Source organism: Mustela erminea, chromosome 16, assembly GCF_009829155.1.
Source record: "Mustela erminea isolate mMusErm1 chromosome 16, mMusErm1.Pri, whole genome shotgun sequence".
Lineage (NCBI taxonomy): Eukaryota > Metazoa > Chordata > Mammalia > Carnivora > Mustelidae > Mustela > Mustela erminea.
The window spans coordinates 25,715,416-25,728,684 of NC_045629.1; the positions used below are offsets into that span (position 1 = coordinate 25,715,416).

Consider the following 13,269-nt stretch of genomic DNA (forward strand, 5'->3'; position numbering starts at 1 on the left):
AATCTCATTAAGACTCAGAAAATGCATGTTAAAGCCATAGTGAGACACTATTTCATACCCATCCACTTACAAAAATAAGAAGTCTGACAGCCCCAATTAGTGAGGATGCAGAGTAACAAAAACCTATACAATACTGGGGCACCTGGCTGGCTCAATCAAGCGAGCATGCAATCCTTGATCCTGGGGCCGTGAGTTCAAGCCCCACACTGGGTGTAGAGATTACTAAAAAATAAACTTAAAAAAAAAAAAAAAAACTTACACAGTGATAGTAATATAAATTGAAAAGCAATTTGGCAAAGACAAAAACCAGTAGCCTATTCACAGGCATGTTATACCCCTAGTGAACTGTTGCCTATATGCACTAGCTCACACGTACAAGAATATCCAGAGCTACATTATTTCAAATAGCAAAAAAAAAAAAAAACCTAGAAACAACCTGAACAGTCATCAGCAAAAGAACAAATAAATTATGGCATATTTATATAGTAGAGTGGCATATAACAATGAAAATGAATTAGTGGTGGCTCAGGTTATGATCCCAGGGTCCTGGGATTAGGTCCCGCATCGGGCTCCTTGCTCAACAGGGAGCCTGCTTCTCCCTTTGCCTGCCAATCTCCCTGCCGATATCCCTGCTTGGGTTTTCTCTCTCTCTCAAATAAATAATTAAAATCTTTTAAAAAAAGAAAAGAAAAGGGGCGCCTGGGTCGCTCAGTGGGTTAAAGCCTCTGCCTTCGGCTCAGGTCATGATCCCAGAGTCCTGGGATCGAGTCCCGCCATCAGGCTCTTTGCTCGGCAGGGAGCCTGCTTCCCTTCCTCTCACTCTCTGCCTGCCTCTCTGCCTACTTGTGATCTCTGTCTGTCAAATAAATAAATAAAATCATAAAAAAAAAGAAAGAAAAGAAAATGAATTAAGAATAGCTACATGCCTCAAAATGAATGATTTAAAAAGAAAAAAAAAGCTTTAAGAAAAGCAAGCACAGAAGAATAAATACAGGATGATATAATTTATGTAAAGCCCACTAAAACCACAAAACACTAATGAAATTAAATGAGATCTCAATAAATGGACAGACATATATGGTCATGGATCAGAAGACTCAATATTCTTAAAATGTCATTTATCTTCAGACTGATCAATTCATTGCAATCCCAATCAAAATCCCACTGGGCTTTTTCTTATAATAATTCATAAGCTAATGGTAAGATTCATGTAGAAATGCAAAAGACAAATAAACAAATGACAGAAAAATAGAACAAAACTGGAGGACCCAGACTACCTGACTTCAAGATTTATTATAAAGCTATGGTAATCAATACAGTATGTATAGTATTGGCATAAAGATAGACAAAGAGATTAATGAAGTCCAGAAACAGACCCATACAAATATCATCAACTGATTTTTGACAAAGGTATAAAAGCAATTCATTGGAGAAAGGGCAGTCTTTTCAACCACTGGTACTAGAACAATTGAATATTCATAGGCAAAAAAACGAAAACCCCAAAACTCCATACCTCACACCATTACAAAAAATAACACAAATGGTTTACAGACTTAAATGTAATATCTGTAACCATAAAACTTCCAGAAGAAAATACAGGTGAAATTTTTGTGACTTGGTTAGGTGACAACTGCTTAGGTACAACCCTAAAATCATATTCCATAAAAATAATAAACGGGAATTTTTCAAAATTAGTAATTTCTCTTCTTTCAAAAGGACAAGTAATAGGCTTGGAGAAAATATTTGCAAACCACATATCTGATCAAGAACTTGCAGGGGGAGGGGAGTAAAATAGGTAAAGGGGATTAAGAATATAAACTTCCAGTTATAAAATAAATAAGCCATAGGGATGTAATGTACAGCCTAAGGAATGTAGTCGGTAATATTATAACAACTGTATGGTGACAGATGGTAACTAGACTTCATGGGGATCATTTCATAACATATAAAAATATTGAAACACTATGATGTACACCTAAAACTAAGAGGATATTGTATGTCATTTATGCTTCCAATAAAAAAAAAAGAATTCTCACTGAAAAATAACTTGTATCCTAAGTATATGAAGACCTCTCAAAATTCAGTAATAAATTTATTATTATTTAAATTTTATTATTTTTATTATTATTTAAATTCCCTAATTTTTTAAATGGGCAAAAGATCCGAAGAACACTTCATCAAGCTTCATGTGCTATCAAACACATAAAAAATGCTCAATATCATTAGTCACTGGAGAAATGTGAATTAAAACCACAATGAGGTATCAATACACATGTATCTGCACAACTGAAATTTAAGACTATACTATGTATTAGAAAGGACACAAGGCTGATGAGAATATAAAACAGTATATTCATGTTAAGAAACAACTGGCCATCTCTTAAAATGTTGAATATGTACCTACTAAATGACCAAGTCATTCACTTCCAAGCATTTACTACTCCCTCCTAAAAAAAGGAAAGCTTAGCCCATGAGATTTATACAGAAATGTTCATAGCAGCTTTATTTATAGCCCCAAATGAGAAACATCCAAATTATCCACCAAAGGATGAATGGGTAAACAAAGGTTGGTGTAATTATAAGACAAAATACTACTGGCACAAAAACAGAACCAATAACTGGTACATGGAACAACATGAATGAATCTTGAAATGATTTATGCTAAGTGAAAGAAGCCAGCCAAAAAAGGGGTAGTTTCTTGGGAACAGAAGATGGGAGGAATTATAGAGGGGCATGAGGAAACTTTTGGAAGCGATGGATAGGTTCATTACCTTGATGATGGTCATGGTTACACAGGTGTACACATGTATCAAAACAAATCATTTGCTTTAAATATGTACACTTCATTAAATGTCAACTATACCTCAACAAAGCTGTTTTAAAAGCTAACTAACCAAATGCCATTTTTTCAGAAAAACAAACATATAGTAAAATTATAAGATAAGGAATTGTTAAATATAAAACCAATGATTATGATTAACTATAGGAGGTGGTATATGGATGTGACAGGAGAGGGGCTCACACACAGCTTCAATCTCACTGAGAAACGTTTTATATTCAAGTTGGGCAGTAGGTCTTACTTTTACTTAGTATGCTTTTTAACTTACAAACAAATATTATATAAACCATTTAGAAGACACTCTATTTTTAACACTATATGGGTAATGTTTGTGAGGAAAGCTTTTTAAATCTTTTTAAACTTACATATGGCTGTTTTAGTGCCTTCTAAAAGGTTTAAAAACAAAAAAAACCCTTGCAAATCTCTGTGGATATGAACTTTCTTCATATATTATTTCTAGAAATAAAGCTTTATATTTATCACATTTATCATTTCCAACAGTGAAAGTTTCTTCTAAAACAGGTATAAGAGACAAGGGCTATCAATATGCTACAGATGACGGATGTTACACTAAACTTATGTATACAGTGAGCTCCTCCTAAGAACTGCTGGGTCTCAACCATATCTAATTTGGTGCTATAGGTCAGATCCTGCAGGATCTTTTAAATTATGTTTATGATTTTGGACTTTATCCAAGGAGTAACGGGAAGTTACTGAAAGATTTCAAGCAGAGGCATGACATGATCTCACTGATGTCTCTAAAAGATAACACTTTTTAAAATATCAGTTAATATCAAAAGTATTATAGGAAGGCCAATTAAAAACCTGCTATAGCAGTTCAAGCAAGAGATGATTGTGAGCTGAACCAAAGGAGTGGCAGAGGAATGGAAAAAAATGAACCAACTTAAGAAATACTTAACCTGGGGCGCCTGGGTGGCTCAGTAGGTTAAGGCCTCTGCCTTCGGCTCAGGTCTTGATCCCAGGGTCCTGGGATTGAACCCCGCATCGGGCTCTCTGCTCGGCTGGGAGCCTGCATCCCCCTCTCTCTCTCTGCCTGCCTCTCTGCCTACTTGTGATCTCTGTCTGTCAAATAAATAAATAAAATCTTTAAAAAAAAAAAAAAAAAGGAAAGAAATACTTAACCTGATAATGGTTCAACAGGACTTCTTGACAACTGATTAGATAAAATGGCTAAGAAAGAAGTTAAAAATGACTCACAAGAAGATATTCGCAAATGACACTTTATATAAAGGGCTGATATCCAAGATCTATAAAGAACTCTTCAAACTCAACACACACAAAACAGATAATCACATCAAAAAATGGGCAGAACACATGAACAGACACTTCCCCAAAGAAGACATACAAATGGCTAACAGACATATGAAAAAATGTTCATCATTAGCCATCAGAAAGATTCAAATCAAAACCACCTTATACCAGTCAGAATGGCCAAAATTAACAAGACAGTAAACAGCAAGTGTTGGAGAGGATGGGGAAAAAGAGGAACCCTCTTACACTGTTGGTGGGAATGCAAGTTGGTGCAGCCACTTTGGAGAACAGTGTGGAGATTCCTTAAGAAATTAAAAACAGAGCTACCCTATGACCCTGCAATTGCACTACTGGGTATTTATCCCAAAGACACAGATGTAGTGAAAAGAAGAGCCATCTGTACCCCCAATGTTCATAGAAACAATGGCCACAGTTGCCAAACTGTGGAAAGAACCAAGATGCCCTTCCATGGACGAATGGATAAAGAAGATATGGTCCATATATATAATGGTGTATTATGTGTCCATCAGAAAAGATGAACATCCAACTTTTGTATCAACATGGACAGGATTGGAAAAGATTATGTTGAGTGAAATAAGTCAAGCAGAGTCAATTGTCATATGGTTTCACTTACTTATGGAGCATAAGGAATAACATGGAGAGAAGCGAGTTGGGGGAAACAAACCATGAGAGACTGTGGACTCTGAGAAGCAAACCAAGGGTTCTGGAGGGGTGGGGGTGGGGGGTTGGGTGAGTCTGGTGGTGGGTATTATGGAGGGTATGTATTGCATGGAGCACTGGGTGTGGTGCATAAACAGTGAATTTTAGAATATTGAAAAAAAATTAAATTAAATTTTTTAAAAAATGACTTCCAGGCTTTTGTTTCAGCAGCAGGATGGTGATGCCAGGCACTGTGATAAGTAATGCTGGAGGAGAAGGAGGTTATAATGACTTTGATGTGCCTGCAAAATTACAAAGTGAAGATGTCTAAGAGGCAGTGTAGAGCACAGAAGAGAATTTGGGAATCATCTATATAAAGACTGAATTGAAGCCCTAAAAGTATGAACAGCAGTCTAGGAGAGAGTAAGAGAAAAAAAAAAAAAGACTTAGAACTTTAGTACTGTAATAGGTAGAAGAGGAAAGGAAAATGTTAACTTTTGATAAAATAATGGTTTCTACCGCTACTTACATACCAGAAAAATGGAAACTCAATGAATTATAAAGGAAGTAAAGTACTGGTGAGAAAAGATGAATACAGACAATAAGTTGTAAGTCTAAGATTGGGGTATCAATTAAAAGGTGAAAGGAAGCCTCTGAATCTAGCACAAGAAGCCTGCCTAGCTCATGAAGATATTGAAATAAAAATGTACTTTCAATGATACATTGTCTCCATTGTTTAATTTGCCTCTTTTATACAAATGTTCTTAAGTTCTATGGGGCATCTGGGTGACTCAGTTGGTTAAGCATGTGACTCCTGATTTTAGCTCAGGTCATGATCTCAGGGCTATGAGACTGAGTCCCGCATCCAGCTCCACACTTGGCATGGAGCCTGCTTAAGATTCTCTCTCTTCCTCTCCCCCTGCCCCTCCCTCCCTTCTCTTAGAAAAAATGGCAAGTTCCAAAACACTGTTGTTGATATGGATTCCAGTGACAAAAAAATGAGATGCTTAAATCCAATTTGATAATAATGAAGTCTGAGAACATTAAGACTGGCTGTTCCTTCCCTTGATTGAAATTAACTATTAGCATCCTTGACAGTTAAGTTATTCCTCGGATAGCAAGTTTTATGTTATATTTCCACAAACTAGTATGAAAGTCTTGTAACTGTTGTGTCCAGAAAATTTTATCTCCAACATCAGAAACACTTCTCTGAAGTCCCATCTTACAGAAGAGAACTACATTAAAAAACAAAATATAAACCCAGAGACATCCACAGGGCAGTCTTACATTTCAACAAGGTAATTCTGTACAGTTAATTTTAAAATCCAAAAAGATTTCACAGTCAACCAGTTTCAAACGGGCACTAGAATCAGACATGACTAGACCTGGAACCTGTTACATGATCTTGGGTAAGTTTCTTAAACATCAAGGATCCTATCTATAAGCCAGGATAACAGCTACATCACAGCATGATTAAGAAAATTAAAATAACGTGATGTTTTATTTTAAATAAAATCAGAGTAAATCATCAACAGTTTATTCTCTGCTTCTACTGCATAATAAGGAACTGGAGAGGGGCGCCTGGGTGGCTCAGTGGGTTAAGCCTCTGCCTTCGGCTCAGGTCATGATCCCAGGGTCCTGGGATCGAGCCCCACATCGGGCTCTCTGCTCAGTGGGGAGCCTGCTTCCTCCTCTCTCCCTGCCTGCCTCTCTGCCTACTTGTGATCTGTCTGTCAAATAAATAATAAAATCTTTTTAAAATAATAATAATAAGGAACTGGAGAGCCTAGATGTATAAGACCTATAAGGAAGGATAAAAATGCTGCAAACTGGGGCGCCTGGGTGGCTCAGTGGGTTAAGCCGCTACCTTCGGCTCAGGTCATGATCTCAGGGTCCTGGGATCGAGTCCCACATCGGGCTCTCTGCTCAGCAGGAAGCCTGCTTCCCTCTCTCTCTGCCTGCCTCTCCATCTACTTGTGATTTCTCTCTGTCAAAAAAATAAATAAAATCTTTAAAAAAAAAAAATGCTGCAAACTAAGATATTATTTCAATCTACCCATTTATTGGCCCACCATACTTAAAATTATCTAGATTCCAATTCATTGTATGCATGCTGCTTTCTCAAAATAACCTTACATTTCAGAAGATGTCTATAGATTTTATTTTAACATAAGACAGACATGGTACAAATAATTCCAAGTGTGATGTATGTGAGGAAAAATGCAGGGGCTAAAGAAGGCTTCCCTAAAGAAGTCAAGTTCAAGCTGAGTTCTGAATGGTGGATAGGAAGAAAGTTCTGCAATAACATGCTTATATACTAGAAGTAGCAGCAAAAAATAATGAAAATTCAAAATGTTTATCCCCAATCTGGGAAATAACATCAAAATAATAATCTTGCCTTTAATGGCTATAGTTAAAAGCAAGGTTATAAACATAACCCTTTATGTTTATAAACATAAAAGGGTTATGTTTATGTTCTATCATAAAAATGTACAGATCTTTTCTAGTCTAATGGCTCACTATTTGTAACTTAAGATTCAACTTAGTTGGGGCGCCTGGGTGGCTCAGTGGGCTAAGCCTCTCATTCGGCCCAGGTCATGATCTCAGGGTCCTGCACAGTAGCGAGCCTGCTTTCCCCCCTCTCTCTCTCTACCTGCCTCTCTGCCTACTTGTGATCTCTCTCTCTGCCAAATAAATAAATAAAATCTTAAAAAAAGATTCAATTTAATTTAATAAATTAGTTGGAAATTATTGTGACCAGTTTTGTGCTGCCATTCTGATGCAGAGCAGTGTTCTTCCATCATGGAAAAGCTAAAGATTTTATATATAAAAAGACTTAAGACAAACAAAGAAACCAAAACAGACTCACTAATACAGAGAACAAACTGGTGGTTGGCAGAGGGAAGGGGAATTGGTGAAATAGGTGACAGAGATTAAGAGCTAAAAACTTCCAGTTATAAAATAAATAAGTTACAAAGATAAGAAGTATAGCATAGAAAATATAGTCAATAATAGTGTTATAATGAAGTGACAAATAGTGACCACTCAGTAATATATAGAGTGTTGAGTCAGTATATTGTACACCTGACACTAATATTTCATTGTATTTCTACAAAAATTCTTTAAAAAATATTGATTAAAACAGACCATGGATATATTCACATACATATAAAATGTGAATAGACATTGTTACAAATGAAATAACAACAGTTAATCTTTATTGAGCACGTATAATTTATGTTATTAATAAATATTTAATAATAATTACTAATGCATTCTGTGTATAATTCAGTTAACACGTAACAATCCTATGAAGCAAGTTCAATTATTATTCCTACTTTCATAAATAAAGAAATATAAGACTATAAAAGTTAGGTAAACTTACTCAGGTCACAGAGATTCATACTCAAAACTGATTCCAAACGTTGCGTTCTTAAAGCCATATCCTACTCCCTAACCATGTGATATGAATGAAAGCCAGCCCTCAGAACCAGGAGGACTCAGGACACATGGATCTATTTGGCATTTATTTTTAGTCTACCTTACATAAAAGGTAGAATGCTATTTCAGGGAACACATAACCCACACCTTCTCAGGGAGATAATGATAGTATTCATTAAGAAGAACACATGTACGGGGTGCCTGGGTGGCTCAGTCCGTTAAGTGTCTGCCTTCAGCTCAGGTCATGATCCCAGCATCCTGGGATCGAGCCCTGCATTGGGCTCCTTGGACAACAGGGAGCCTGCTTCTCCCTCTCCCTCTGCCTGTCACGCCCTCTGCTTATGTCCTCTCTCTGTCAAATAAAATCTTTTTTAAAAAAATAAGAGGAACACACGTTTATATATTTATGTAAATACATATGCATGTATCTTTAAATTAAACAAAGGTGCAAAAGGCAGAAAGTCTATAAAAATACTGTAGTTGTACCGTTGTACAATCTAAACAAAAGAGGTTCATCAAAGAGAAAATGTACAGTTGACCCCTGAACAATGTGGGGGAGCAAACACCTATGCTCCACTCAGTCAAAAATCCATATATAACTTCTTTTTATTTGATTCCCCCAAAACTTAAATACTAATAACCTACAGTTGATCAGAAGCCTCACTAATAACTTAAAACAGTGAATTAACACATATTCTATGTGTTATGTATGTTAAATGTATTATAAGGAAAAGAAAATACATTTACCATAGTGTAGTTATAGGGAAAATCTGCATATAAATGGACTCATGTTGTTCAAGGGTTAACCCTGCTTCATTCTTGTAATCTTTGATCTGTAGAGCCTAACCAGAAGTTCGCTTAGTGACTCTGACTTGGCAACTGACATGCTAGCAGCTGAAGGCCTTCTGTGAATGGAACTCGAGCTCATGCACCGCCTACATACTGAGCACTCACAGGCAGCGTCCTGTACTCAGCGCTGAAATCATCTCATTCCTTTTTTGCTTTTTGTTGGTGGTAGTGTAAACAACAACAAAAAATCTGCTCTAGTAAAAGAGTTACAACATCTTGAAAAATTGCGTGCTCTGTTTTCTTCTTTGGCAAGGTATACGTGACTGAAAGAATAGAAACAAAACACTACCACTTACCTCACGGGGCTGCTATGAGGATTAAATGTGATAAAGCACATGAAATGCTGGGACACACAGTGCTTTATGAGCACTAGCTGCGGCTGCTCTCACCAGCACTGGTATCATTCACGCGATTATTACCCTGTAACCTACCCCCATTTCAGGATATCCCGAGAAGTCACTATAGCACCTCTGCAGCCCCAGGTGAATCAGAGTGAGCAAAGTCTTTGGACATGTTTCACAAAACCTTAGTTGTGAAAAAGGGGTAACGTCATCTACCTTGCACAGTCCTGATGAGAAGCACACTAAAGGTGATCACGAATGAGAAAGCATCTTTTAAAACCATAAAGAACAATAAATATGGAAGGTATGATTGTTTGATGAACAAATGCAGGTGTCCAGTGTCTAAAAGCAACACAGAATAGTTATTAATTTACCGTCCAGGGCCTCCCTTGACTCTGGGACTGCATATAATCCACAGGTGTAGGTGCCTGCCCCACAGAAAAACTTTTCTCTAGAGTTACCATCATACTGGTAACAGCGAAACTAACCAGTGTTCACAAGCACACACTTACCTTTACTATTGTTTTAGGGCGTTTTTTAAAAAATAATTTTGGCTTTTCAACCACAGGAAGAGGAGGAAGTTTCTTAAGCTCCTGGAGGACGGTGGTGGCAGCACGCTTCTTGGAAAGTTTTTTGCTATTTCCCTCTCCTTCTGCAGAGAACTCTCCCACTGACACCCGAGTAACAAAGCTTTTCATATGCGGTGGTCCACTTTCTTTAATAACCTATTAAATATAAGTAAAATATTTCATATAGGCACTTAAGAAATGTTCTCATCGCATGAATCTTTTTAAAATGTTCATATCATAATCAAAATTTAAATTATAAAGAATTATGCCAAAATTATAGATTTCTTTAATAAAGTTATATAGATATTATATAGGCACATTCACTTATGATACTTATGATGCTTAATAAACTGAAGTCAAAAGAACAAAAAAACAAATAAATACATTCAATTCATAGTCAAAATTTGTGTTTTACTAGCTTAAAATAGGCAATTCTAATTATGGTGACCCAGTTTCTTACGGAACAGAAAATTAAGAATATAAAACACACCATACATACACAGACTATCCAAAAGACAATAATTTGTATTTAACTGTGTACATCTCTAATTTCTTCCCTATAATAAGTTACTGAAGTACAAGACTACTTCTTCCTGGGGTTCTCTAGCCCATAAAGCGTCCTTCATGTGGAAGCCTCTCAAAAATAACTTATGGGTAAAAATAACCTATTTTTGATGGAGTCCTCAAAGGCTGTTTTATAGAAAGGAATGTTTACTTTCTGCAACATCTTAAAAAGGTAAGTAGACATACCATAAAAAAATACCTATCTTAGAAATGGAATAGCTGTGAATGTTCCTAAACATTCTGTATTCTTTAAACTATGCCAGCTTTTGGAGGAAAGATGCCTTCCAAAACCCAAATGCTCAAAACTTTAGTCTCCTTCAAAATCCTGACCTATAAAAGATACCCTAGTTAAACAGTTTACCATTTAACTTTATATTAAAATTCTGTCTTATAATATTAGATACCAATTAGGAAAGGAAAAGGGAAACAACACAGGATACAAAACAACATAGCTGGATTGTATTCAATTGGATTAATTCAATAATGTTGAATTATTATTATCTCAATAATCCAACACTATTGGGATAAGAAAACTTATGATAATCATACTTCCTATTTAATTTCAGTTTACTAGCTGAAACACCAAAACTGTTTATTTTAATTACTTTGATGGATAGCCCCTTCAATTAAAAAAAAAAAAGTATGTGCTTAACGACAGAATACTAAATATCTGACCCTGTATTACTCACATTAGATTGTCATTATGAAAACTAAATATTCTATACTATATTAATGCTTCCAAGGACTTCTAAGACTTATAAAACTGTTCCTATTCATTGTAGCCTTTAAAAGGCCCATGTTCAATAACTTTTGAGTATATGTAATTAAATTTTGATAGGTTTTCTATATCTCCCCCATCATTTCTTGGTGGAACCAACAGATCCCCAAGTACACTGCATCCCTGCCTTCCTCATTTTGCTGCTTTTAATCTGCCATAGGGTGAGAGATCAGATAAGCCAAATGAGGAGAACTGTGTCTAAGGATAGGTTGTCAGTCAAGGTCAGTTGATCTTGGCAGTAAATAAAATGTGAGAGCTTTTTAGTCAGTAAACATACATAATTTGAAGGATACTCCATAACCATTTCAGCTTATTTCCTGGGTTTTTCCTATTTTCTAGATATGTGAGTTACAAAATTAGTGACCTCTTAATAAAGGAGGTTATTATAATAATTTAAAATTTCTCCCTTTTAAATTTCACATTTTGTAAACATTTTGTGACATGTTTATCTGGTTGTAGAGACCTGCTTAATTACTTCCTAGTGATTTATTAGTAAAAGTTAAATTTAAACCTATTTTGGTTCCACAAATTTAGAAGAATTTAGTAGTAATATATCTATGTCACTATTAACTTGAACACCAAACCTTACTATAAATTACCTTATACTCACAAAATAAATTTTATGATGAAAATTAAAATGTCATATATACAAATTATTTAATACAGAAAAGCCAAAGAGATCAGCAGAAATCCATGATATTATAGTAGTTCTATTTTCCCCAGGGCATATATGATTTCATAATACACAGTTTGAACATAAGGAAGCACATTAACTCTTTCAGGATACTAGTATGCCGGCTGACTAATCTGTTATTTTAAATAATGAGGAGCAGTGGAGAGAAATGAAAGATCACTACTGAGCACATACCTCAAAACTGACAGGCATATTTCGCTTCAGAGCAATTTCAAACACTAAGCTGATCTCAGATTTATTCGCATCTTTGTCATCATCCATTTCCTTTCCCGATTCGCCATTCTAAATCACAAAAAATAGTATGACGATGAATCTTCACTTTGAAACAAACTGTACATATATTTACAAGTAAGATGCCTATTTAAAATACAGTAAGAAACAAGAAACCAGAGACTGTATCTTGTGGGTTCCTATCCATATAAAAATAGGAGGGGTGGGCTTTGCTGAGAGGCTTTTCTATAATTTAATTTTTAGGGGTTTTTGTTTCGTTTTTCATTTTTTGTTTTTTTGCTCAAAGTGGAAGGATAAATGCTGAGTGTGGAAATCTTTTACTTAACCATATACTAATTTGAATTCATACTATGTCCCCAGACTCAATTCTCTGTCTATCCCCCATCCACACAGACACACAACACTTTCCCTGATATTCTAATATGCTTCTTAATCTTCTGTAAAGACCAAATTATAGAAAGCTTACAGGATGCAAATCAGGATTTTGGAGCTCTATGTCTGGCTCTGGCATCAATTTGGTTATCCACTTCTTTAACACATAATTCTGAAGAGATTCATATATACTGAATCCCAGAGTATTAGAGATAAAAAGATCAAGAGACAGTATTCCTACTGCCAAGAAACTTATGACTTAGTGTGAAAACAGATAAGCAAACAGATTAAGAGTTATAATTAAAGTGTACACACAGAAAAATACCTAAGTCAGCCATTAACTAAGATGAATCTCAAAGAAAGAGGACAAGAGGTTTGAGGGCAAGGGAAACATAGGTCTTTAACAGAACAGTTTGCAATAACTAAGTGGAGAGCTCAAAAACGAGGTGACTTATAAGACATATCTGAGCCAAAGATACTATTTTGAAATCAATAGAGAAGGCTGCTAAAGCCATGGGAATAGGTGCAATTACTCAACATCAGCCTTGATACCCTGGTCTGTAAAATAAAACAGGTCTGCAACAAATCTATGAAAATCTCTTCCACTTGAAACTCCTTGATTCTAAATGAACACAATGTAATCTATGCTCAATAAACAT

The 13,269-nt window shown here is 35.7% G+C and overlaps 1 protein-coding gene across 13 annotated transcripts in view; it reads right to left on the reverse strand.

Moving 5' to 3' along the window:
* STAU2 (staufen double-stranded RNA binding protein 2) overlaps positions 1-13,269 on the reverse strand; it is a 327,264-nt gene that overhangs the window by 183,284 nt on the left and 130,711 nt on the right. For all 13 annotated transcript variants that reach the window (XM_032316746.1, XM_032316751.1, XM_032316745.1 and 10 more), the window contains 2 exons: positions 12,182-12,289; positions 9,915-10,127 (listed from right to left, as the gene is read on the reverse strand). In XM_032316746.1, coding sequence (XP_032172637.1) covers positions 9,915-10,127; positions 12,182-12,289 — 321 coding nt within the window. The remainder of the gene's footprint in view (positions 1-9,914; positions 10,128-12,181; positions 12,290-13,269) is intronic.